Source organism: Calonectris borealis, chromosome 2 (genome assembly GCF_964195595.1).
Source record: "Calonectris borealis chromosome 2, bCalBor7.hap1.2, whole genome shotgun sequence".
Classification (NCBI taxonomy): domain Eukaryota; kingdom Metazoa; phylum Chordata; class Aves; order Procellariiformes; family Procellariidae; genus Calonectris; species Calonectris borealis.
The window spans coordinates 15,565,899-15,593,146 of NC_134313.1; the positions used below are offsets into that span (position 1 = coordinate 15,565,899).

The window sequence follows — 27,248 nt, forward strand, 5'->3', positions numbered from 1 at the left end:
ATCTTAATGAGTTTATTACTATAGATCCTAAAAAGTGTAATTCTGCTTAATTTTGGGGAATATCAATTCCCAGTAAGGGAACAATTCAGGATGATTATGTTGTGCTAAGTGAACCTGTTTGCCCAAATACTCTTATAGGACAGTAGGGGAGCAATGAAAAGCAATGTGGTCCCACCGCTTCATTCGTGGATCTGAATAGTTTCCTGGAGGGTGTGTAGCAACACAGATAATTTACTGCTGGTAGCAACAGGTGGTTTTCTGGAAGAACAAGTGGCAGAGAAACTGGATTACAAGAGTGGTTCTGAGTCACAGAGTCTCCTGGGCTGCTCCTTCATTGGTCATTGCTCAGAGATGAGCTTGGAGTCAAACTAACAACCAGCTAAATGGTTTGGAGGATTTTCCTGTTGAGGATGAGGTTGAGGAAGTATGACTGTTGTCTAGTTGCCTTTGCAGTGCTGTACACAGAAGTAGAAGGGAGTCTTGGAGCTGACCTTCTGCATTACTAGCTGATGGCATGTCCAGCTCTTCATATACTCAGAGGAAGACTATGTGCAACCGGTGCTCAGAGTGACCTGCAGGGTACATTGCTGCACTGTGCCTAGTATCTAGCATTCTCTTCAGCCTCCAGATACTGTTCCTTCATTTTTAGTGTCAAATGGGAAAGAGAATCTATAGACCTTCATTGCAGGGGCCCCTGGGGTTTCTCTTGACATTTCCTGCTGTGAGGAAAGGTGAACCACAGCTAAGAACAGGCTCACTTCTGAAGGCAAAATGGCTGCTGTGTCTGAAGAAAGGAGCTCCTTCAGTATTGTCAAAGATATGAAAATGTGATCCATTGTGGGCATACTGACGTGGAGATCTGAGTAGCCGGGCACTGACAGCAAAGCCTTCACACTTACTGCTCATCATTTGTGGAGAGTCCCACTGACGTGCATGACTAAATTGCTCAACCACACCTGAATCTGGGTTCTTAGGGGGTAAAGCCTGTTCTATAGCTGCTTCCTGTGTTGCACAGGCACGGGTGATTTTAGCATTAGACATCAAACATCACTGGCTACTGAGTTAGGGAGTTAATACGTTCCTAGAAACACTTGTTAAACCAGCAATGTACGTTGGTATAGCTGATGCTACATGTGCCTGTTTACAGCCCACAGCAATGGTGTTGCTTCCTTTGCACTGTTCTCTTTGTGCTAGACTTCTCTATGTTTTTCACAGATTTTGGGGGACATCAGAGGCTAGAACTGCTTCACCTATTCTCAGGTTGCCTCGAAGCTGTGCATGGTTGCATGCAGAAGTGCCATTGCTAAGTTAATTCCTCACACCTCAGACCAGCCTGATGGATGATAGGGTTGAAGCAGAGATAAGAGGGTCCTCCCCTGCATATCAGGCAATATAATTGCACAGCCAAATTAAGGGAGTATAACAACTTCTAATCTAAGTTTGAAGTTGGCCCTGCTTTGCATGGAAGATTCAACCAGATGACCTCTAGAGATCCCTTCCAAAATAAATTACTCTGTGACTCTAACAAAAGAAGGATTTTTTCAAGAGAAACTGAAAATCTGTTCTCCCAGCTCTGAAGTCACCAGGGAAATTACTGGGACTTCCAGTGCAGGTCAAAGATGAGTAAAGATCACACTCTTCCCATCTGCGGACTTTGCAAGCACATCAGTAATTAATATACCAGTGAGTTTACTATTTCTGGCATTAGTGAAATCATATTCACCTCTGCGTGCTCTAAATTTGCCCCTAAATTACACCTAGAAATGCCCAGCCTAAATTGCACATAGAAATGAAATAAAAATTCACAACTGGCTGCATGCCCCCTGCAGACCTGTGTTGACTTGTGGTGAACGGAGTTAAATCCAGCTGTCGACCGGTCACGAGCGGTGTTCCCCGGGGCTCAGTTTTGGGGCTGGTCCTCTTCAATATCTTTATCAATGATCTGGATGAGGGGATTGAGGGCTCCCTCAGTCAGTTTGCAGAAGACACCAAGCTGGGCGGGAGTGTTGATCTGCTCGAGGTTAGGAAGGTGCTGCAGAGGGACCTGGACAGGCTGGATCGATGGGCCGAGGCCAACTGTATGAGGTTCAACAAGGCCAAGTGCCGGGTCCTGCACTTGGGGCACAACGACCCCAGGCAACGCTACAGGCTTGGGGAAGAGTGGCTGGAAAGCTGCCCAGAGGAAAAGGACCTGGGGGTGCTGGTTGACAGCCGGCTGAACATGAGCCGGCAGTGTGCTCAGGTGGCCAAGAAGGCCAACGGCATCCTGGCCTGTATCAGAAATAGTGTGGCCAGCAGGAGCAGGGAGGTGATCGTGCCCCTGTACTCGGCACTGGTGAGGCCGCACCTCGAATACTGTGTTCAGTTTTGGGCCCCTCACTACAAGAAGGACATGGAGGTGCTGGAGCGCGTCCAGAGGAGGGCAACGAAGCTGGTGAAGGGCCTGGAGCACAAGCCTTATGAGGAGCGGCTGAGGGAACTGGGGTTGTTTAGCCTGGAGAAGAGGAGGCTGAGGGGAGACCTCATCACGCTCTACAACTACCTGAAGGGAGGTTGTAGCGAGGTGGGTGTTGGTCTCTTCTCCCAAGTAACAAGCGATAGGACGAGAGGAAATGGCCTCAAGTTGCGCCAAGGGAGGTTTAGATTGGACATTAGGAAAAATTTCTTTATTGAAAGAGTGGTCAGGCCTTGGAACAGGCTGCCCAGGGAAGTGGTTGAGTCACCATCCCTGGAAGTATTTAAAAGACGTGTAGATGAGGCGCTTAGGGACATGGTGTAGTGGGCATGGTGGTGTTGGGCTGACGGTTGGACACGATGATCTTAGAGGTCTTTTCCAACCTGTATGATTCTATGATTCTATGATTCTATGATTCTATGATTCTATGGTGTAGTGGTCATGGTGGTGTTGGGTTGACGGTTGGACTCGATGATCTTAGAGGTCTTTTCCAACCTTAATGATTCTATGATTCTATGACTTTATGGTTACTGCCATCTTAGCAGTACTTGCTCTTGTTTAACTCAGTGAGGTGAAGGCTAGATTGAGCCCTATCCCTGGTTGTCTGCTCTCCCTACAGTGGATGAATGAAGAGGGGTTATTGTATATACAGCAGGTGCCAGGCACATTCTGCGGCACTTTTATTTCTTCTTCTTGAGGAATTCACAGACGAAGTAGATGGTGAGTTGGCACTCGGAGTCGTTCCACTCTCCCGTGCTGAGCATTTCCACACAGTCCTCGCGGCCAGCTGGGTCGTGAGGCTCCCCTTCCTTCCAGTTACTGTAGTTCTGCAGGGGGCTATTGTCTGCATACACAAACTGTCCTTCTTTTTCCATGTCGTTCAGCCCAATGAAGGCTCGGAAGAAGCCGCTGTTGGAGATGTAGTCAGCAATCAAGGTGTTGGTTGCCTCATCTTTAGGCATGGCCAGTGTTCCTCCTCTGTTCCTGCAGTGGATCAAGGCTTCTCTGTAATTCTTCTCTTCTTTCACGATGTAATAGAATTTCTCGTCTGTCTCCCTGATACCTGCTATAACTTTAAAGGGGAAAAAAAATTGCTTAATGGCATGTCAACAGATATTGAAGGTGCTTCTGTTCCAATATGACAATGAGATGATTTTTAGATTAGAATTAATAAAAGGGAGGGAGGAAAAGTATTCCCACCACTGAATTTGTGATAGACGATGAGGACGTGATCAGAGACTGATGGTACTAATGGGACTGACAAGCACCTTGCACATGTTAAGACAAGAACTATTCAGTCCTGATTGGCCTGTGTCTCCTGTGACACTTAAGTTTTACTTCACGGATATCTAGTACTAATCACATTAAGGCATGCTAAATGGTCAAATAGCAATGTAGCTCTGGATCACCCCCATTGCTCTGTGATAGAAACACGGGGGTATAGATAGTTTTTCAGGGCCTTTCCATGCAGAGGAAAATCAATGTGACTGCTAAAATAAGACATTTTAAATACAGCCTGATATTCAGAGCTGCTGTAGCCCCTAAGTGGCATTGGCTAGGAAGAAAACTGTGGCTGCTCAGTAGCTTTAAAAGGCAAACTTCTCAACCAGCGTATATCCTAGTGAATTAAACAGTGCCAAGGAGCATGCCTGGGCAGCTGGAAGTTGATTGTCCCTGCTGATGGATTGCTGGAATGGTCCTGAGCAGAGCTTTGACCTGGGGCAACTAAAACTTTCCCAAACAATTCAGAAGTTACCCCAGGCAGAGTTTAGGAGTTAGTAGAGGGACACTCCTGATAATATGGCATTCATAGATGAGTGCTGTGCTGTGCTGGTTGCCCACAGTGCCAGAGAACAGTCTGAAACACATTTAATTTACTGACACAGACCTAGTCCTAGAAGCAGTGGTGGAACCTTCTCAAAATCTCTGCTATGCCAGGAAATGCTCTTCTCTCCTTTCAGTGGGGGCAGTTTGCACTGTCCACCTGACAGTGCTGCCTGCAAACGTGCCTTCTTAAAACCCATGTTTTTGAGTGTTGGTCCCTTGTTACAAGAAAATGATGCTTACACTGAGGGAAGCACTAGGAGTACCATGTCTGCACTAGGAGTACCATGTCTGCAGTCTTCCTGTGCAGCAGAAAGATGAAGAGGTTCCTATTGCTTTTCCTGCCTCTGGAGCAGATTGGCACAAACTTTTTCCTTTCATTGCCTGAGTGGCCACTGAGCCTGAGCAGACTGACAGTGCAGAGGCGGTTAGCGAGCCATGCTTTGTGCTCTTCATGATTCTTTCAGTTGTGCTGTTGATAATTTCTGTATTGCTTTTGCTTTTAGTCATCTGCTGCTTATATCCTTACAGCTGTAAGACTGTCTCTTTCTCTGTATATTTTCAGAGAGCCTCACACAGTGGGACCCTCTCTCTGAGTCATCTATGGATGCTGCCATAGAGCAGCAATGGTAGAAGAATAGCAATGGTAAATGTTATAGGAGCCAAATAAATCACATCAAATACATAAGGGTCCTTACCATTCTTTACAAACTTGATGGATGTGTTAAGACGAGCAACATTGATATTCAGTTGTCCAACAACTCTGCGGTATCTTCCACAGTCACAGACCGTGCCTGATGCAATACAAAGGATAGAGGATTTCTCTGTTTAGAAGCATTTGTGTGTGTGCGTGGAGGGTCGTCTGTAGCCCACTTCCAAGCCTTCTGAAGGGTTGGCCTTCACTTGTGGAGAGCCAGTCTCACCCTATCGCACTAGCCATACTTCTGTTCATCAAAGTGCTTAATATTTTGGCTCTGTACACTCTCTTGCTAACTGGCTTAAGAATCCCTACTTTTAAAAACATGGATAGAAGAGTTTGCATCTTCTTTCCACCCATACCAGTGTGGGATTTACACATCCTCTGCCCCTCTCATTATTGATTTCATCTAGCTGCAGAGATGTGGCTTGTCATGGTGATCACTACAGCGTTATATCTGAATGCCAAGGGTCTACCTTTGTATCTGTAAACAGCACAGGTTCCCTGGCCTTCTAAGAGAAACAACAGCATCCATGAAATGGGGAACTTCTGCTTTCTCAGTGAAGGAGTTTTGTGAGTATGCATAGAGGTGGGATTGGCAAAACTTTGGTAAGACTATGTTAGTGAATTGCTGCATGCAGCTGTGGTATGCTGCTGCTGCATGCAGCAGTAATAGTCGATACCAACTCAAATAATCAATAACTTTCAAGCACTGAAGTCTCAGTTATATTTTTGTTAGTAAACTGAAATTTGGCTTGGTATAGGTTTTGTTTGTTCCCCTGTTATTCTCAGGAAGAAAATAAGTTGCTGATAGTTTCCCATTAAGAACCAAACTGGCATTGCATATGAAATGTCTTAAAAATGAACACAACTGTACATTCAAGGTGGGAAAACATTCAGGCTTATTAGGACTGAGAAGAACTTCTGGGTCATCAGATCCAAATTCTCCTCCTGTAAGCAAATGCATTGCATTCCTTTGACAACAGATTATGCTCTATCTAAAATCACTTATTTTTTCATCCCCATGCTTCTATTAGGAAACTCTTAAAGGACTTCATTCCTTTGGTATTCAGAAACTTTCTTCTAGTTTCCAGTATAAATGTACTGCTGGCCTGTCTATGCGTTAGTTTTTATGATATCAAACATTGCCCATTAATTTACATAACTCTTCTCCATATTTTGTGTATGTTGGTATATTCGTAGGCATCAGTCATGTCCCTACCCAAGCCTTCATTTTGCTAAAAACTTCTTCAGTCTCATCCTGTTCATTTCATCTATCCTCAAGTTTTTCCAAGTTTTTTTTTTTATTTTCCAAGTTTTTTTTTTTTCCCAAGTTTTTTTTTTTTTATTCCTCAAGTTTTTTTGCCTTAAAATGTTATGAAACTCCAGACAAACCAACCCTGAAATCAAAGACCCAGCAGACTTGACCATTCTGCAGAGAAGGATGCATAGCATACCTGCTTTTCCCTTTTTTCCAGAAACCCCCGATAAGCCTTTGGCTCCTTTGTCACCTGAACAAAGAGGAAAATATATTCTCAGATGTCAGACAGTGCACATGTCAGGACAGTGTATTTGGAAAACCTCTTTAATAATATATTAACGGTGTGCTTCTGATAGGAAGCCCTGATGTACTGTACTGGCAGATGTGCCAAGTCAAACAAACCATGATTAATTCTGGTGTATGGAAATAAGGAGAACCCTTTAATAGCTAACTCACTGATAACACAGGCATCTTGTGTGCTGCTGGTTCCTGGTACCGCTTACTTTAAATATAAACTGCAAAATGATCCTGAGAGGCTGAAAGCACTCAAGAAATCTGCGAGAGGTGAGACCTGGGTTCTCTCGCTGCCTTGCAGGACAGAGCCCTTCCCTGGGTGCAGTAGCTCCATGATGGGATGAGGCACCAGATGAGGCTGATGTGCACTAAGCCACTGAATTAATGTGTGCAACAGCTGACGTGTGCGGGCAGCAGTTAGCCCCTGCACGAAATGAGGTCAGTAAGGAGCAGTCTTTCATTTCAGATATAGTTCATGGAAATGTGATTTATTTTCATCCAACTGCTTTCCTCTTCTTCTGTAAATCATAAAAATGATAGAAATGTTTCTCCAAATGCTGTGCTACTATATAAATGGAGGTGACTAGCTTTTAAAAAAATCTCAGCTGTAATTTGCATCAGGAACAGCTGGACTTTACCTGAAATGCATGTCAGCTCCTCTTTTATGAACTAAAACCTTCAGAGGTCAAAAAATACTAATGCTTGCTGTGCCTTGTTGATATGTGCTTGTTTTGGTGTGCTTTTTCCTTTCTATGGTTGTTGTTTTTTGAAGAAATTAGGAGTTGGCTCTCATTTTAATTAGCATTGCTTGACAATGAACACTTACAAGCTGAAGCTTCAGTGTTGCTTCATTAAGAACTTGAATGTTTAATGGTAGATTTAAACAGCGACTTAGTGACCTTTGCTTCTGCAAATAAAGAAAGAAAATGAGAAAAAAACTAGAAGGGGACAATAAATTGTACATTCAGGTTGAGAGGGAGCTTGATTTAAAGGCTCAGAGCATTGGTATACTTACAGGTAAAGATAAGTAATTTGTGGGATTCTTAAATTCTAGTCTCTTTTGGTAATTGAAGACATCTTAGGAGATAACTATCTGTGTTTTCAGTTGTCTAGGTACTTCTGAAAATTAGTCCCTCAGGTCAAATTCTTTTGTTCCCCTCTGATACTGAGGCTGGCTAGAAGCCATCAAAGGTTTATTAAAAACACTGGCTTGAGAAGCTCCCCAGAGAGATTGTTCCACCCACTCACCCGCGTGCCTGGGTTGATGCGCTGGTTAGAGACCACAGAGTTCTCCTGGGGATGGTGGAGTCTCTACTCAGCTTTCAAGGCAGGTCTCCTTGTGGCAGAAGTAATATTCCTTCTAAAGTAGTTCTTTAGGAATACCAGAAAGGAATGCCTGAGCCTCTTCTCAGACGACTAGAGTATAATTTCATGAAATTATTGTCCAGGTAGACTTTGAGTCTACCTTGATTTGCAAGTAGTTGTCGTCCCTGGTTACGTGAGTGCTTTCTTAAAACTCCTAAAATCCTTTCCTTACTGAGCTGTCCTGTGCATTGTTTGCTCACGTGTCCCACAGCAGTGCAGGTGACAAGGTGTGGCATCCTGAGCAGCAGCAGAATATCGACGTAGGCCTTCAGCGTCCAAAGCAGAGGCAAAAATTTGGTTTTCTCTTTTAGAGCGTTCAGAGGATTTACTTCACAAGGGCCGGATTTCTCCCTTCCTCTTTTACCATCAAAAAGGATTGATGTCTTAACTCATAAAGCAAATTATTTTAGCCAAGTAAGTCGGATGTATTGCACATGGGAAATAAAACAAGAATATCTCAGTTAGCTCTCATCACCAATCTTTATGCATAACTTTATTTGGAGAGCATTGGTCACAGCCGTTATTTGATATTACTCCATACCTGGAACTCTGACAAAACACATATTTACCTTGAGGGAAAAAACAAGAAAATTCCCAGACCAGAGCTTACCCTTTCCACCAATTGGACCGATTTTCCCAAGCATTCCCTGGTCACCAACATCCCCCACAGGTCCTTTGTTTCCTAGGAGAAGAAATAAAGAGGAAAAGAGTATGGATGGTTTCTGTCATTTCTTTCCCAAGGCACTATTTAGGTCTCTACTATTTTTCCTGGTGGCCAGTCCGCATGTCTGGCAAAGTCAAAATGAGTGGAGCCCCGAGGATGGCTGGAGGAGGACAGCGCAGATCTCTGCTACCGTAGGATACAACAGTAGGACATTGCAAGGCCCGTTAGTAGAACTGCCTGTTCAAATGCCCAGAAACGTCATGTTTTCTTACAGAAAATACAGACTAAAACTGCTAATGAGTATTCAAATATTGATTTTTACTTCACAGCCAAACCAGGCCAACAGCAGGTTTTATTTGGGATTTCTTTTTTGCCACTCCAGACAAAACCATTTCCTTCTTCCTTGAGGTAAAGTTCTTGCAGCTTTGCTGGGAATCCTTCCCAAAGCAGGACTGCAAATAGGGAGCTACTAGTTTTGCTGTATGTGCTTTCCCAGTCTTAGAGCACCAAAATAACAGATGCCTTTTTAATTGATTAATAGTTTAAGTTCTAAAATATCTGGCTAATGATGACAGCCTAATTTAGGGAATCTCAGTTTGCACACTGAATTTAACCTCACTAAGATGCTTTGTAAATGGTTGGTTACCTGATTCCCTTGTATTTTACCTGATCTTCATAAGAAGCAAAGTCATATGAATGCATTTAAAAATAGAGAAGTTTTTTTTATTATAACAATAATAACAGGGTGATTTTAAAGTTTCTATAAAAGTAAAAACTTCCCTGATTAGTCTTAAACCACTGTCAAGGAAGAAAGACCGTGGATATGCATTATCATTAAACTCTAATGATAAATTAAGCTTTCGAATTAGAGTATGCAAACAAGGCTGACACCATCACATCTGGTGCCTCCGAATGCTCTGCCCAGCTCACACTGTGGATATGGGATATGTTTAATAGATCTGAGTCCTGAGACATTTGCGACTCCTTGTTCTCAGCTCAGATGCTGTTTGATCAGAGGAACTTTGTTTCTCAGTATATGACTCCGTTTGCTTTTCTGCAAAATAGGGACAAATGAGACCGAATTTTGTTGAGCATCCTGATGTATTACTAGGAAATAACGCTCAAAATTCAGTTTCAACTAAAGGATCATTTCAGTAAGAGAACAATAATCTTTCTGGTTATACATATGATCTGGGTAATGATTATACATATGATCTGGGTCTTCTGGATCGCACTCATGACAGCCACCTGGGAGAGCAGCAGTAAATGTACTGGTTTATTACATGACTCTTTAGATTTGTTGCCATATATAGCTATCTTACATATCGGTAGGAATTGCACGAAGCTCTCAGAGTATTGTTAGGTTCACGGATTAATGTTTGACAGGATTATGAAATCCACTGGTAAAACAGGAATGAAAAGCATTAAACATCACTGATCATAGGCACCAGTACAGTTGTGTATAATGATATTCATATACCAGAAATAGCCAACAAACATAAATACCTTTTGGTCCTTTTGGTCCAACCTTTCCTTGTTTGCCCACTTCTCCTTTATCTCCTTTTTCACCTTCATCCCCTTCCAAAAGAACAGAAAATAAAGCATCATGGTACATTTCTCTCAGTGCCGTAAGTGCAACTATACATCCTCAGAAAGTAAAGTTCACAGATTTTTTTTCTACTAATTTCTTTTTATTTCACATTGAAGGCACAGTAGCCGTGGGATAAATTTCCAGAGAAGAGCTGATGAATCTGACCATCATTAGGAAAAGCTAAAAACTTTCCCTTTTGAGGAGGCTATTCCAACATGAGAATTATACAACACCAATTTCTAGTCCTACTCTTTAAGCCCTGTTAGCTATAAAGCAGATAAACAAGCCAATCTTTCTCTGTTGGGCAACCTGTACACACACGGAAGAACTGCCAGGGGAGGCAATAGGAATTTATTAATTGTTCCTAGTGACTGTTTGTAGTGACTCTGTGTTGAAGGTATGCAGATGCTTTTGGAATGAGAGGAATGTAAATATGTTGAAATAGATCTTAACATAGCCCTTAGCACTTAGTATGGCAGAAGTCTTGCCTTCGGTTTTTGACAGGTGTCATTTATATGTTGATATGACAAACATGTTTTGCAATAACTCCAATGCTTTATTTTGAAAATGTCATACACAGAGTATCTGTAAGAGGTAAAATCATTGCATTTACTACCATAGTGCAGAGATTTCTCCAAATGAGCTCAAGACCCTATTACATAGGTTCCTGTATAGTACTGTGTAAGTACTCTTACTATTGTGAGAGACAGTTGTCACTGAGCAGCTTACAGTCTAAAGGAGCAAGAGAGCAGTTAGCAGGAAAGAAATGTTATCTCCCTCCTTAGGTAGCATACAATTTCGCTTCACATTATGCAGGAAATTGGAGGCACAACTGGAGTTGATTTTCTTATCTTCTACTTCTTAGTTTTGAGCCAAATCCCAAGAACATCTTTCCTCTTTTTTTTTTTGTACAAATGCTAAGGGGGGACAACCCCTGCACCCCTTTGCACCAAACGACCAGCACTGAATACAGCCTTCCAAAGTCTCTCGCCCTGTCCCTTACCCTTGTCTGCAATAAGCCTTGCCGAGCGGTGGGAAGCAATGCCACAGTGTCTTGGCCAAGCCAGGATCTCACGTTTGTGTGGCAGCCAGTTGTATCTGTGCCTGCAGCCCAGACGGGGAGAAGAGGCTGCAGTGCAGCATACGGAGTACCCAAGGGAGGGAAGCCTGTCTGGGTGTCAGCAAAAGAGAAGTGAGGACAGAACAGCGCTATGTGACAAGACCAATAACCTGTCTCACTGAGGATGGTGCCTCCAGCCCTGGCAGAAGGTGTTCAGGGAACTGGGTGTGCTGAGGGTGACTACGACCCAGGCAGCCACTTCCAGCCTCCCATGAGCAGTGGTTTAAAGGGCTTGCCTGAGCCAAGCACTGCATCCAGCCCACTCGTGAACAGCCACTAGTGATTCTTCCTTGCACAGATTAGTCCTGTGCCTCTCAAACCTATTTATATTTTTGGCCACTATAATATCCTGTGGCAAAGAGGTCAATGATTTAATTATGTGCTGAGGGAGAAAGTAGCTTCCCATGGTTGCTTTCAGACTGATTGTTTCATTGGATCTCATTCTTACTTTCTGAAAAATACTGCCCACTCATTCCTGATTTACCTTCTCCTACTTCTGTAGCCATAGGTAGCATATCGTGGGTTGTTCTATAGGGTGATGACAGATGAGAAGTGGTGCATATTAATTCCAGCATATAAAATGTAGTATTAGCTGTTTGGCTCCTTTCCATGTCAGTTGTGTGGACTGGGCTGAGTCTGTCCCTGTATGCCTGTATGTATCATTCACTCCATGTTGGAGGGAGGAAGCATTTGCTAGAGGGATGGAACAAGGAGGAAACATGACGTGGTGTGTGTGCTGGCTCACTCGGGCGCTTTGTTTTTAACACCAGCTGCTACAGGATAAAGTAAGAAGGGAAAAGGCTATAAGCAGTCAGCAATAGAAATTTTAAACATCTCTATTTTCACTGGTTCTTAAAAATATTGGAAAAGTCAGTGTATATTTCCAAAAGCCAAGCTCCTTAAGTATCCAGCTGAAGCTGTGGATCTGAGCCTGGAGCAGATGGAAGGATGCCTGCTTGTACTGTGTTCTTGTCTACTGATCATCAAACAGCAGAGCCAGAGAATGTACAGTTTAATTTTGCTGTTGACCTCAGTGCTAACAACATTTACAACAGAGAAACCAAGAAATTGTCCTTTCCAAACCCATCTATGAAACCGGTGAGAAAAGTGTAGAAGTCACTGCTTAGTAGTTCACAAATTCAGAGAAGATTCCCAGAGGCTCACAAAGGGCTTGTGAAATGAAATTCTGGGAGGAGGTTAAGAGCTGATCTGATCACGGTCTGCAAACCCGTACAGGGGAGAAATGTGTGATAATAGAAAGGAAGCAGGGTGTGATTCAAAGGCTGGAAAAGCTGGAGGAGTCCTGACTAGAAATGCAACATGGGGATATTTAACAAATGGACTGCACTCTTCGGCAGGGGAGGGAGACGTGGGAGGCTTTTCATGTCCAGGCTTTCCCAGTGCAATGAATTCCTTTGTGTAAGATATGCTGTAACTCTGGGTCTGGTGTAGAAACTGCTGAGGGAGTTTCTTTGGCCTGTGTCACGCAGGAGAGCAAGCCAGATTCCTGCTGACCTTCCAAACCAGGGCTTGTCACCCTGGCAGTCCTCATCACCTCTCTCAGGCCAGCCAGTTACATTCCCTGTGGCTTGCAGACTGCTCTGTTGGGTTAAAGGCTCTAGAGAGACTGTTGTTTGCTGCAGAAGGAAGACCTCTGTGCAAGAAAGATGGGGGTTTTTTGGTAAGAAACATTGCTTACACAGTTAATCTTAGAAATAGAGCCCAGGAAAGAAAGTCAATATACCAGTGGAGAAGCTGTGATTACTTTCTGAAGGTGTTTTATTCCAATCTCAGTTTCAACATTTGGAGCCACTAAAAGCTGCGATGTTTTTTTCTGAGAGACTTTGTAAGAAGCTTTTCCCACATGGGGCTGCTGGAGGTGAAGCTAGGTTGCCCTGTATGGGCCATCAGACTGAGAGCCGACAGATGAAAGGGGTGGAAGGTGTGGGAAAGTTTGTTCTGGAGATTTTGAGAGATTAGGAAGCGTCTCAACTTTTATTGCTAACACCTTGTGTAGTCCCAATTTTTGCTCAAGCCCTCTAAAAGCCTAAGGGAGAGGGAAGTAAGGTCTATCACCTGTTTCATCTTGGCGTAAAGCAGCCTACCACACTCTGCCTTAGTTTCCCTACGTAGGAAAATTGGAAGAATAATAATTTGCCTGTCTGTAAAGGAGAGAAATCCTGCTTTGCTCCCTATATTGCATCTGAGAATGGGTAGGTCATTACAAAGCAAGGGTAGAAGCAAACAGTATTAATTAGTGGTACGACCTCATTGTTAATTTAAGACTGGATTAAGCTCAGTGCTTCATAATATGGTGCTATAATTATAAATGCATTGTGTCCCCCTTTAGTTGTTGTGTGCAGTGATCGCAAGTTTTGGCAAGAAACGTGAACTGTTGGGTTATGCTCCCCCCTTGTGGTCTCGCTATAATTTGCAACCAGGTAGGAGGGATTGTGAGAGGTTGGTTGACTTTGTTTTGGGCAGGGATTGAGTTGGCTTTGTCTCTAATTTATAGTAAGTATCCCTCCCTTTCCTCTGGGACTTCATATGGGCAGGCCATCCCACTGTATTAGCCACTTTTTTGTAATCTGCTAGAAAAAAAAATCTAAACCCTGCCAGTACTCTAGACTGGGTTTTTGAATCTTTTACTACTGTGCTCTGTGCAACATGAGTTTTCTTACAGAACAAAAACCCCTCTGATCCCTGACCTCATATGCTTGTAGTCTATACCTGGAGGTTAACCTCTCCTTTGTGCTGCTTTACACTTGGGGAAGTGTCAGGTTGAGTTTTATCCTAATTAGCAGATTGTCACCTTAAAACTGTGGTTGCAAGGATGTCAGATAATGCACTGCACTGGCATTTGAAGCATGGGTGAAGCACGGAGCCAGCAGCTGAAGCAAGACCATTTCTCAACCTTGTTAGTATTCCCTCAAGCTGATTCACCACTTCTGTGTCACAGATCTAAAATACCAGACTATTAAAGTGAACACATGGAGCAATAAATTACTAGATTCTTCATGCTTGGGACTGTGTGAGACAGAAGGAAAGCAGAAGCCATAAGCAGTAAATGACTTTTGCAGCCATTAGAAAATTTTAATTGTAATTGAGAGGGAACCCCAGTCCTTCCTTCTCCTATAAACAAGCTCAGGAAAATGCTGAAGGTCTAATAATCAGCAGGATTTTTAAGCAGTTGAAAGGGGCTCTGCCTCCTTAGGAGTTTCACTAAATAACACAATATTGAGAGGTTACATTTGGTAAGAATTTAATTAGTAAGAATTTACTGACCTTCAAGTGACTTAGATATCCCTGCTGAATCTTTTCTAGGCAATTTATCTGGTTTGTATTCATGAATGGAGGAAGTTTTCAGGTTAAATTGTTCACATATGTTTAGTGACTCTCCAAGTCTGGTGATCAAGGGCTGACTCTGGTTCTTGGAGAATCAGGGTGTAATCCCCGGGGGTTACGGAGCCCGCACTTACCTATAGAGGCAGCCCTGCATCAGGGTTAGAGGATGTCTGCAGGATGCCTAAAGGCTAAAGCTGGGATGAGACTCCTAGCTGGGCTTATGCATGTGTTTCTCTGGGAGCACGCAGCGTCCAGCCTTTTCACTCGGGGCTCTGCTGAGAGACTCCCTGGGTCCACACAGGGTTTTACTGAGACACTTCACCAGGTGTGCTGGCAAGTCATGGCCTCAGGTCAGCCCCAATTCCTGTCTCCTGACCAAAAATACTGCAGAAATGTTAATGCTCTCTAAGCCTCTATTTTGCAGTGAATCAAGTAAATTGTTTCATCTGAAGCAACAGAAGGGCAAAGACCCTTCCCAACAGACAGTATGGGTGGGACTGTCACAAGTTTAGCTCCCTGTACTCTGTACTTTACCCGTACCCCTGTGGACTTAACATACACCACAGTCCCATATACCTTTCTCCGCACTCCAGGGCATACCCACCCTTTCAAATGACAGAAACACCACTTATGCTGGGCTACAACACAGTTGTCCTCCTACATCAGATACTCTGAATTGAAAAAAGCCCACCACCAGCCAAAAAGTCCTTGAGAAGTCCGGGGGGCATGACTAATTTGCTGTGAGGGGGGGAGAAGGATAGTTAATCTTCATTAGTATGCACACGGATGCTTTGCACTGCTCGCCTTGGATGCATTTAGCATTCTTAGGCATAGCCAATGTCCCACCACAAAGGCTTTGTACGGAATCTGTTATGCGGTTTTACCCTCTGATCATGCACGACACAGTTCTGCCGAGCTCCATGTTTCATGCTCTTAGTTCCACCTGAGGTGGCATCGGGAGCCTCCCCACCTCCACAGACAGTGTGAAGAGTACAGGTGATTCTGCCTGTCCTGGGTGTTAAACTAAAGGGATAAGGACACGTGCATAATTCTGAAGCTTTGAGACTCCTCCAGCAGCAACTGAATGCCTTGCCCTCCTGGAAGAGCCTTGGAGATAGCCACAGGATTAGCTCTGCAGCCTACGGACACTGAGTGCCCCTGAGCATGGTGAACCTTTGCAGCACTTGCGCATGCACAGTCTCTATTGAGAGGTTTTGTCACCAGAGGGAGTCGCAGACTCCAAGAAATAAGCAAATACAGCCCAGTTTATCTTTCTAGTGTGTGAGCACGTCACAACTACGTCAATGGAAAGCCTCAAGATTTCCTCTAATTTCAAATTCAGTGTCTTTTAGATCCTTAGCAAATTTCCCATAGCAGTGGGGATTCTTGCTTTCAAGCTATATATGGCTAGTGAGGACAGGATTTCTTGACATCATCTGCCTACCTGACACGATGTCCTCTTCCCTGTCCTTCCTCCTCCCTTCAGCCCCCAGCGCTGACCCGCACACCTCCTTCCCCTCTGCCTGAGCACTCTTCTGACCCTGTGTTGAAGGAATTCAACTTGCTAAACAGAGGAATATCAATAAGGCAAATAATACACATTTTTAGTGAGTGAGCTGAATCAGCTCAGTGAAAAGTCTGGTGAGGAAACAGCTGAGCCAGTACAAGGTGAAGGTAGGACCACATGGTCAGAGTAGGACATGAAAAAGATGTTGGGCCTCCCCTTTTGGCAAAAAACCTGACAGACGAGTGCAGCTGTAGTGTGCAACTGCACCCATAGCCACTCTCCCAGGTGTCCTGCAGGAACATGCAGGAATCCACAGTTTGTACTGTGAGAAATAAAACATTTTGCTCACAACTTCTTGGACACATTGTCTTTTTTCACCCAGCTCCAAATTAGGCAACAGGGGCCCAGTCACCTTCCCTGGTAAAATGGAAAGAATCTTCACGAATAAACTGGATTCTCTCCTCACTTTTCCACTTTCCACTTACAAACGTCCATTGACTTCAGTAGAAATACCCTCTTCTATTGCACTGCATGAGTCAGACCCAAGCCTTCAGCAGGCTCAGTGAAGCTCTGCTGACTTGTATTATTTGAAAGTGCGGGCCTTTGTGCATGACTGGGACATACGTTATTTTTTTAATAACCCAGAAGTAATTTAAATTATTCTCAATTCTCTTTTCACTTGGTCTGCCGAATTTAATTTTCCCAGCCTGTTCCTCTGCCATTCTGACATGATCTCAGAGACCCATGGATTGAGGTGGCTTCAGTGAGGAATCAAATGGACATTGGTAAGAAATACAGACCAAATATCTTTTGAATTTTTGTATCTTAAGTCCCCACATACATGGTTTGTAGCTCAGGCTGATAAACTTCAGGAACTTAATGTACCCTAAAATGAGGAAGTCTAAAAGACATGAAAAACAGAATTATGTGTTGAAATTAAAGGGCTCTTCAGATCAAATGTGAGGCGCTAAGAGGGAAGTTTGGTTACAGGTTTGAACAGCCTATAGGATGTGGTAAGGCATTTTATATTTTCGGAAGGAAATGTGGGTAGCAGCGTATCTGGTTTCTGAGAGGGTTTGAGATTTTCCAGGAGTGGAATTGCATAAGCACAATGAAAGCTGAGAGATGGACAGCTAAACTGGAGACCACAGTAAATGCTATTTTGAAGCGCCAGCCAATGTCATAGAGTTTGTAAGCATCATTTGTCAGAAATTATAATAAGGAAATGCTTTACAGCTAAATTGCTATGGGAAAATCCCCATATTCTTCAGATTTCATCTCATTCCAGTTTCTCAACCTGGATCTGATTCAAGACCTTTGAAGTTCTTGTGTCTGGATTTCAAAGGAAATGAGCTGAGACCTGGGACAGATAGCAAGATCTAGAGCCAGTCTTCCAAAACACTGAGCTCCCACGAATCCACGTGAAATAAGCTTCTGCAGAGCCAGCCCCCGCCCCAGTCATCTTCTCCCTGTGCTTATGCTTTTAATGGGAGTTTAGGAGGCAAAGTTTTGGGCCCTCTGCTTACTTCTGCCCTCATGTTTTTGCTTATTGATTTACTCAGACCAGGTCAGATCCCATCTCATCTGTGTCAACAGCCCACTTAAAACTTCCTTTGCAGGTTAGACAAAACTGAGCTCGCAGTCTCCAGGTGAAGACAAGCTAGAAGAAAGGACAGAGCTAGGACACTGGTCGAAGGCAAAGCCCAGGGGAGCAGAGCGTGGTGTTCCTGTTGCTGCCACGGCATGGACCAACAACTGGTTCTTTTGCTCTCACCGCACTAGCTGCTGCCTCCCCACAGACCCAGTTCCTCCCTCAGCAGCAGCAACAGCCAGCCTGCTTCCAGGCTTGGAAGGGTGGAAAGTAGACAACAGGGCCATGACTAATTTTGCTAGGCCAAGCACTTGGCTGCTCTGGGAAATTCATTGTTTTGTTTATGCTTGATCTGATTCTGTTTGGACCCAAGAAGTCGATGGAGTACAGAACTTGGCCTTTATTGCCCTAGTTACTCAGCTGTGGTTCAGCGTTACCTAATGTAAGTTTTCAGAGGTCCTGTGCCAAAGCAGTCCAGCTAAGACCAAGTTGTTCCTAAATAACTCAGGTCAAACACCAAAAATCACTAGTTACGAATACTGAAAATCTGTTTTCATCCAAAGCACGTACTTTTTTCTCTTTTGGTTTCCTAGGGTATTTCAATAAGGGTCCTAGAAAATGCCTCACACGTTTCTATTTTTAACTGCTATATAAGCCAGCTTACTGTGTACCTCAAAAGCATTTTCAGGAAGGCAGAACAAGACAGCCCTTGCACTAGGACTATGTTCATTAAAAAGAATCCACTCTTTTTGAGAAGAGACGTGAGCATTGCCTAGAAAAGGAGACTGGGAGAGGAGTGCCAGCTTTTGCTTTTCTCTTCTTCTTTTTTTCCCTTTTTCTGGAGTGCCTATTTAGAAAATTTCTTTGCATAATTCTTTACAAACAGACTTCAACTTTCATTTGCTTGCACCAGCGATGGAAAAGCAGCAGATAGATGGAGGGGATTGCAAGGCACCTGGTTTGCATCACGCAGAACCACCAGAGGTCAGACTTGAACTCCTGTTCGTTTCTAATGCTGAGCAGTTTAATTCAGACTGACTTCTACCATTGCAACAGAAAGTGCAAAAGGCTTACAGGACATTTACTGCATTCCTTCCATTCCTGGGAGGCGGCATTTTTCCAGAGTATTTTCTAGCTCTTTGTGTTATACACAAAGGCCTCTGGTTTTGCCTCATGCTTTTTGGGAGCTGATGGGACTGTCACCACTGGTTTGAAGACTTTCCTGATAATCAGCCTGGAATTACCCTTTCTTTTCATCCCATCACTCATATCATACTTCTCTTGTGACATCTCATGTATGAGGGTAACAAAGAGTATATTTTTGCGGAGGGAGAATTTGGCCTGCACAGATTAACTTGGACAAGTTACATGTGGCTTGTACAGGAAGTGGACAATTTTCACAACACTAATGACCCTTTTTGAACAGGTGATTTTCAGGGCAAGCATGTGGAGAGGTCAGGTGCTTGCTCCTGTAGCAACTGTGAATGCCTAGTTAATGAAATGAGTAATGCAACGTCCAACAATGCAAGAAATAAAGGGTTATAAGTTCTGAACCTTTCCAGACAACCTCACTTCTTCCTCAGCTTTCTCCTCTCCATTGTGCTGTGTGATGGGAACAGCAGTATTGCTACTGCATAGCACCAAGGACCATCCCACTTGTAGCCCACAGACTGGATCTAACCTACAAGACAATTTGTGCCTTGCACTGGGGTAGGTGAGGTGGGACAGTGCAGGAAGTCTTACAGCTATTGAATACCTTTTCATTCCTTGCACTTCTAGGTGCTTTGGCCCATTAGACACTCCCATGTTCATATGGAAGGAGGAAGTTGCCACAACAGGAATCTGGCCTGTGGTGGTAGAAAAAGCTGGCCAACGTACTGTGCCGTCTTGTGGGAGCACCACTGTGTTCGACCGTAGCCAAAGATGCTGAGCAGATGGGGGTGAGGAGGTGAAACTTGTGCAAGGTGGGTTAAAACCCATTTTCAGGAGAATGGCGGACAAAGGGGCACAACAGATGTAGTACAGAGAATGAAACTTGCAGCAACAAAAGGCAGAGGCTTGTCCATTGTCCGGGTTAAAGTTTGAGCAGCAAAGTGTTGCCTGTGGCTGTGGTGTGGTCTTAGGCTGAGGATCATGTGCTCTGAGTCCATACACATAAGATGGATAGAGGAAAACTGGCAGCAGGGCAGACTTTCTTCTGCCATATTAGGTCAGCATGCTTCATCCTGACTACAAGGAATGCCTGAGGAGTAACAGGGTAGTTCACACACCCAGCCTGCTCAGTATTTAATTGCCCAGCTGACTGGCAGTCAAAACAACCAGTGCCATTGAGAGCCACTTGTGACTATCCTGGATGAGCTCAGATCTGGTAGGAACTGAAATTAGTCTATAGGATCATACCACAAAGACTGCAAAATGTATTTGATAACCTGCAATGGATGTGAGCGAGTAATTTGGAGGCGATTTACTCTATATTCCTTTTACCAATCATGGATCTTGGGCATGGTAATCTAATTTTAAAGTAGTAGTGAGGACCGTGCCAATATATTGTTTGGCTCCTCTTGTGTCTTGGTGTCAGCCAGGAGGCAGTAGGACTGGTAATGACTAAATCCTGACTTTCTCAGTATCACACTTGCAAAGAACCATAATATCTAACCTTTAAATGCTCCCTATACAAGCTAGACCACAGAAACCAGCTGGAGTCCCAGCTACTCTCATGTTGTTACCAGACCACCTCATTAGCCTTCTGACTTGTTAAACACAATTCTGTCAAATTTTGTTCTCCAGCCTGCCATTATTCAGATACTAACTAAACAAACTCCCACTAGCTCCCTTGGGGATCATTACATCTCTCTGCATTTATGCTGTGGCAGCAAAAATTTAAGCTTGGATTGTAATCATAAAGAAATTAACTTGCTGATTAAAAATGGTCCTTTAAGCAACATGCATTTGAATAATCCATCATAAAAACAAATGAGTTTGTAGCAGTGCTTTTGACTTGATAATCTTTTTTGAAATTTAAATCAGTTGCATTTTTTTCTCTCAGTCTGTAGCCTATAGAAAAATACAATGAATTGCTAAAAAGAAAGCAATAGTTCAAACTGCAATAGCCATGGTGTGGAATATATATTTTAGATCTGTCACCCTAAGATAGGTTTGTACATCATGGACCTAATTTTTGTCTGAGATACCCTCCAGCAATTCCATTGACATTAGTTGTGTTACACAAAAAGTAAGTTAATATAGAAAATTTGGTTTCAGGTATTTGCAAAGTGTTTTGAAGATAAAAGAACTGCACATGCCAGAGCTGATCTAGTTCTTGTTGAAATCTGTAGCGAAAGTCCTGTTTAATTCAACAGGAGCTGCTGAATCAGATCTGATGAATGCAGCAGAGCTGTGTTTACAAGTAAGCATTTGGAAATAATGACAGTTCAGTCATTTTAAATATTGCATCTCTCTCCCTACTTATAGGTGCAAAGTGAACCATTAACAGTTCACAATAGGTGCCTACTTTTAGACAAAGTCACTCAATTTATGGCTGCTAGCTGTACTGGTTGTGTGATGAATACAAGAAGTAAAAGAAGATTTATGTGGCTGGAGAAAGATGCAAAAGGACACCTCTAACTTATATGAGACTATGTGGCACTGTTCCTGAAACTAAAAAGCAAATTCAAATCTCCTTGCTTCATCACTTTCCCCCATCACAGTTCCACTTTTCTAGATGCTTGTACAGTCCGCAATAATTCACATCTTTCATCCCCAGCCCATGCCACAAGCCCTCCATGTCTCTATTTTTAAAAATCAGCCTTTATCAGTACTGGTCTCAGCATTAGCAACCTGATATTCCTCACCTTTTGGTCCAGGTAAAATTGTGTGTGTCGAGCAGACATCTGTTGTAGGTCGATTGTCAACATCAAAACCAAAAATCTGAACTTGGAAGATAAAAAGCACTACTAGGGTCCCGTATTTCCTTAGCTGTTGTTCTTTCTTGCTGCTCATCCTTAGAGCTTCTCAGGAAATGCCTTTCGTTGTTACAGTCTTAACAAATGCAGCTGATTCAAAAATAAATGCTCCACTAACTGAAGCAGTGCAAAGATTGGGAGCTACATGCAAGAACAGCTAAATAAAGTGAAGAAAGGAGTTTGACGATGCTGTAGTTATTTCTGTCCTGCACATTATCCAGGATATTTATTTAACACTGACAGCTGTTTATTTCAATTTATCTCTTATCTGTGAGATGTTTAGCTGCTTTTGCCATGGAAAATTTCTTCAATATACGGGGATATCTCTTTTGTCATTTTTTTTCCCTTTTGGCACTGACTCTTCATGCCCAACTTTTCACTTACTCAAGACACAAAAGGCTTTGGTATTGTATGCAAGTGAGTACTAATTGGTTATATGATACTTGTGGCTGGTTTTGTGCTGGAAGAGTAATGCAGACTCCATGTAACATATGGAGAGACTTTTCCACAAAAGCTTTCCTCCAAGGAGACCGTTAGTGACAATGGACAAGCTGCCAGTCTGCTGTGGGTGGAAGTCACTTGTGCTATTTCACACCTTTTGGGTGCCATGTACCCATAGCCCACAGAGTAGCAAATGAAAAATTGATGTTACCAATGGGTGTTTGAGCCAGAAACCCACAAATGATGGTTTTATGCTTACAGATTGCTCCACAATGGTTGCTCCAAGCCCAGGTTATTTTGGTAGACAGTAGAGAAGGACAGACTTCAGGATTGAAGCTACAGAGTAGGATGAGCTTGAATGACTCCAGTACCTCCTTCCATACCACCTTTCTCCTCTACTTGTTAACTGGGAGAGACCATACAGCAGGACAGTACTACAGCATAGGTCCCAGCAGAACGACATCTTTGGGTTGTCCAGGAAGCTGCTGCTGGTTCAAATCCACATGAGGTAGCTGTCAGATTTTCAGTTGGGTGTTGGGACTTTGAAACCAGGTGTAGGAGGCCTCCTGAATGGGGGAACAGATAGCAAAACCGCTATATATCCTCTTGGATGGAGCTGTGACAGATATCTGTCCATGTGCAATCCCTTCCTAGAAAAAAAACTAGCTTTCTTTTAGGGAGAACACTGTAGCCAGGGACAGCAGACTGTTCGAGGTAGCCTGGAGGCAAAGAAAGGGGAGATGAGTGTTTGTAATCTTTCCAGGAATTTCGTTAACTTCTGGTTTCTTACACAACGAAGACGACAGCTACTCAAAAAGCTGAACTATGCTTTTAAACTGCCTAGTGTGTGAGAGCGCATGTTTGCTTTCCATTCTAGGCAAAAAATGTACTTCCTATGATAATAGCTTTTGAGATGCTTTCCTCGTTATTTAAGAGAGTATTAGTTCCTTAGCCCTACAACATTTTAGGCTTTTGGTAGACAGAAAAAGTAGCAACACTGATGTAAAAGTGAATACCTTTTCTTAAAGGCTGAAGGAAGGCTTTAATGTCAAGCTTTCATGTAGGATGAAATGTTGGCCAAAGTCCCAAGAGGGGTCAAGACACTCCTCTCCCTCTGTCTTTCTATCCTGGTCACAGACTGTCCCAGTTTTCAAAACACTTTTCTTTTTTGTTAAACTGTGTGCAGTACTTTTCAGAAATAAATAGTGGTCTCTGTCCTAAAGAATGTCATCTAACTAACACCCTCAAATGTGGCCTTAATAACAGATACACCACAGCTAGAGGGGGAGGAAAGAGAAAGCCGGGATTATAGATGGATAGAGTTGTACCAGGAATAAACTTGTTCCTCTGTGATTTGCGTTGGGCACTGTGCCTCTGACTTGTACACTGTAAATCTGTTTTATTTATCTTTTTCTTCTCTTCACTTTCCATTTTGTGAGCAGAAGGTCAATGTAAGAGCAAGAATAGAGAGCGTAGGAGTGGGAAGCTAGCGTACTTAGCTTTGGAGGAGGCATTTTGGGAAATGTTGCCAAACTGAATGATGCTATCTGTTCCACAGAACTGAGAGACTTACAGTGACTTCTTTGTTATTTATCAGGGATAAAGAGGGGTAAGTGTAAGTGAGAGAGGAAACCATTTGTTTAACCAGTTCAGTCACTGGCCAGGACTAAGCAGGGAACATTTTTCTGATACTACAATTGCTTTGATAATTTTCAAATGTTCTCGTTCCACATTAGAAAAGGAATCAAGACCCTACTTTTTCTTTTCCTCCATGAAAGGCACAAACCCCCTAAACACACTGTAAGAAATGAAGCTTAATATATCCAAGAGCTTGGTAATGAAGGCACTTAACTTAAAATGTAGGAGATCCAGATTTAAATTCTTCTCTGCCTAATTCAAACCAGTGTTTGCACTAGAGCCTTAAGGTTATATTGCCTTATTACAAGGCTGTTTGCTAATCAGTTATGTGTTCCTGTATGTTGGACCAGAAATCCTGTCCTGGAGCTAGGAAACATGCCTTAACAGGCAATCCATCAAAACTGATATACTAGTACAAAAAGCTTGGGGTTTGGCAAATTGGTATTTATCAAACCAGTTTCATTGAAAAATCATTGAAACAGCTTCATTGGTAATGGAGATTTAATGAGGCACATTGCCTATTGTGCATATTAATTCTTTTTAAATCAGGCTTAGAGAAATATCTGTAAGCAAGAGAGAAAAACAAACTAAGCAGTGTTGTCCAGACATAAAAGACATAAAGCAAACATTTCCTAGGGCATTACAAGGAAACCCTGAGAGGACACAAAAGAAAATCCTGAAAGATTCTGTTGCTTTGAGTTGAGCAGTACTCAGGTAACCTTTGTGTAGTGCATTGCCTCCTTGGAGTCCAAATAGTTGCTTGGTAATTTGTATTACCTTCACTTGCTTATTCTTCAGCTGTTAGTAGTTAAATGTCAATAGACTATAAGGAGTACAGACAACATCCTGAAATAGTGCTCATCAAAAGGTGGCCAGATCTACAGCCAATTTTAATAATTTGTAGAGTCCCAGATTCAGCCACAAGTGCTGAGAGTCCACTGACATCTTTTCTAACCCAAATTTAGTATTAAGGAGAACTTCCCTGTTCTGTTCCTTACTATACTGAATAAACCTGGGGGCATCTGAAGTAAAAGAAAAAAAAAAGTACAATATTTCTCTGCTTTGGGATCCTAGGTGGTTTCAGTTCTCCTGGTGTCAGAGGTCATGATGGTTTGGAGTGTTTCAGCCTGTCGTACTGGATACATCAATTATGGTGGCAAAACTTAGAGAGAATGGAAGAGGAGAAGCAGTAACGTGGTTTGCCAAGTGTAGGGAGGAAAGTAATCCTAGGGCTATTTTGTAAAACATCATTTTTGGTTTTGACACCACTCAGTGACTGCTGGAGCCTGTAAAAACAGCCTTCACCAGTAAGATAACAAACAATGATTAGACCTTGATATGCCTGCCAATAACTGTCAAAAAGAACCAAACTAAGGACAAAATTCTCCAAAATGTCCTTGCTTCTATGTTCAGTAAACAGAGCTTGTAGGACTCTAATGATTTTAGGTAATTCTTGTTGGATATTTGAGTGGTTTAATCAACCTCAGCAGTGTAGAAATATATGTTCCCCTATCAACTATGATCTCCTTGGTTTCCTGCTAGTGAGTTTGACTCTCTTGTTGAGTTGGATACCTTGAGGAATGGGTGTGAGCGTTCCCTGGTCTGACAGAGGGATGGAGCTCTAGGAGAGCCTTAGGTCTGCTTTAGAGCTTACAACCCCTTCTTGGGATACTCCTACCTCTCCTTTCCCACTTCTATCCCCCTCAACTTTTAGCCCTTAAACAGAAAGGTGACCCAGAGTCCAGCTGGAAGTGTCTGCTGCGAGGCAGGAGGGATTTGGAGACAGCTGGTACTCAGGGAGCAGAATGGCTGGTCAGCACCGAAATCTCAGAAGGAGCTTGCGTTGCAGACCACAGATTCAGACACTTTATGAGGTGCAGTACTGAACCCCGTACCTTGTTTTTTAAACAGACCTCAATTGTGCGTAACTTCTGCTCACTCAGGTAGCACTGCATTACAACTTTGCATTTCTAACTTTTGCACTTTGCAAGAATTTACTGGCTCACAGTGAATGTGTTACAAGCACTTTTATTGTGAGCACACATGGAGAATACTTCTCTGACAGTTAGCCTGCAGGCTTTCAATTCTACTGAAGATGCCTTTGACTTTACTCATATGGCATCAGCCTTCCTGAGAGGCCTGAGACAGACACTTGTGGCTATTGTGTTCCATGCAAGGAGTTGGAGAAGCTGTGCAAAAAAGTAAGGCATTGACATATGCATTCATAGATGTGATAGAAAGTGAAATACTCAGTGTGGTTTGTAACTGTGTTTATCTAAGTGCAGCCTCTTCCTGTGTCAGAACAGATTTTTGCAAACAAGAAGGCAATGATTCAGTTCCAGGGGAAGACTGACAAAACAAACCCCGGCTTCTGCTGACCTGATGCCGTGCTGAACAGTGTCCTACCCTGGGAAAATATTTCCTGCTTCATTTTCATAAATATTTATGTAATTCCTTCTGGGAAACATGTCTTCTTCAGAAAACTGAACATGCTGCTCCCTGACACAAATTTAACTGTTTGTTTACACATGAGAGATTATGGGCATGTACCCAACCTCGGATTTTACATTCTTATCTCAGGCATTTCTGTCTTTTAGAGTTCTCCTTCACTCTTCTCCTAGAGATCGCATCATGTCTTGAGCCACGGAGCTTAGTTCTGGCTCTGGAATTTGAACATCCCCGATGCTTTTTGGAGAGTTGTTATTCTGGGCTGCAGAAATAGGGACCAAAGGTAATGCTCTGCCTGGAATCACACTTCTCTCCTGCCCAGTTATGCCCTTTCCATTCTGGTTTAAGGCTTCTCTTTTAAAAAAAAAAAAAAAAAAATCATGTAAGCAATTAAAGAGAGGATTGCATGGCTAATGAAAGTATTTATATTTAGAAACAGACCTAAACACGCTGCTGTGAACTGAAATAGAACTGGCGTGCAGTCTTTTGAGTTTGCTTTCTAAGTTTATAGTAGGGATTAGCAGCAAAGTTGTGCACAAGTTGCCCCAAGAGAACAGGTATACTCCCCACCACAACAAACCAAAAAAGGTTGATCCTGTTCTCTTTAACATTTTTTAGGAGAACAGAAAAGTCACTAACCTTGAAGTACAGACTGACAGAGCCTTGTACGAAGCCTTGAATTAATGCAAAGCTGAGCTTTGCTTGCCAACACGCTCACAACCCTTCCATGAAGTGGTGAACTGTGTGGGGTGCTCCCACACAGTGTGATGGGTGGAAGACATAGTCACAAGAGATGGCAGATGCTAAGCTTGTGCCCAGGATAAAACATGCAAATGAGTAAGGGGTACCTAGGTGATGTGCTGACCTGTGGATTTTATACGAAACCTGTTTCTTGTGCAGAGCAATCACAAAACTTCAAAGCACAAGCTTTGTCAGTCCTTAGTCTCTGTCAGATCTTAGTCTCCTGGTCCTAGCATTCAGCTGCGGTGCCTTGCATTACCCATTTGACCTTCTTGTTGAACACGCGTATTTATAGATTATATAG

The 27,248-nt window shown here is 43.0% G+C and overlaps 1 protein-coding gene across 1 annotated transcript; it reads right to left on the reverse strand.

The window, feature by feature from the left end:
- Positions 1 to 21,814, reverse strand: COLEC10 (collectin subfamily member 10). Its single transcript, XM_075144569.1, has 6 exons — positions 21,566 to 21,814; positions 10,067 to 10,138; positions 8,507 to 8,578; positions 6,434 to 6,487; positions 4,978 to 5,073; positions 1 to 3,527 (listed from the first exon to the last, which is right to left on the reverse strand). Exons 1-6 carry the CDS (start codon positions 21,711 to 21,713, stop codon positions 3,136 to 3,138), a joined length of 834 nt encoding a protein of 277 aa, XP_075000670.1. The 5' UTR covers positions 21,714 to 21,814; the 3' UTR covers positions 1 to 3,135.
- Positions 21,815 to 27,248: the final 5,434 nt, after the last annotated feature.

What these genes read in the sequence shown, in the direction of transcription:
- COLEC10 (XM_075144569.1), bottom strand. Translation starts at nt 21,713, where the DNA reads ATGAGCAGCAAGAAAGAACAACAGCTAAGGAAATACGGGACCCTAGTA. An exon ending in CGGTCCAATTGGTGGAAAGG is followed by an intron (nt 6,488 to 8,506) that starts GTAAGCTCTGGT and finishes CTCTTTGTTCAG; the next exon opens with GTGACAAAGGAGCCAAAGGC. An exon ending in CATCAAGTTTGTAAAGAATG is followed by an intron (nt 3,528 to 4,977) that starts GTAAGGACCCTT and finishes TCCCCTTTAAAG; the next exon opens with TTATAGCAGGTATCAGGGAG.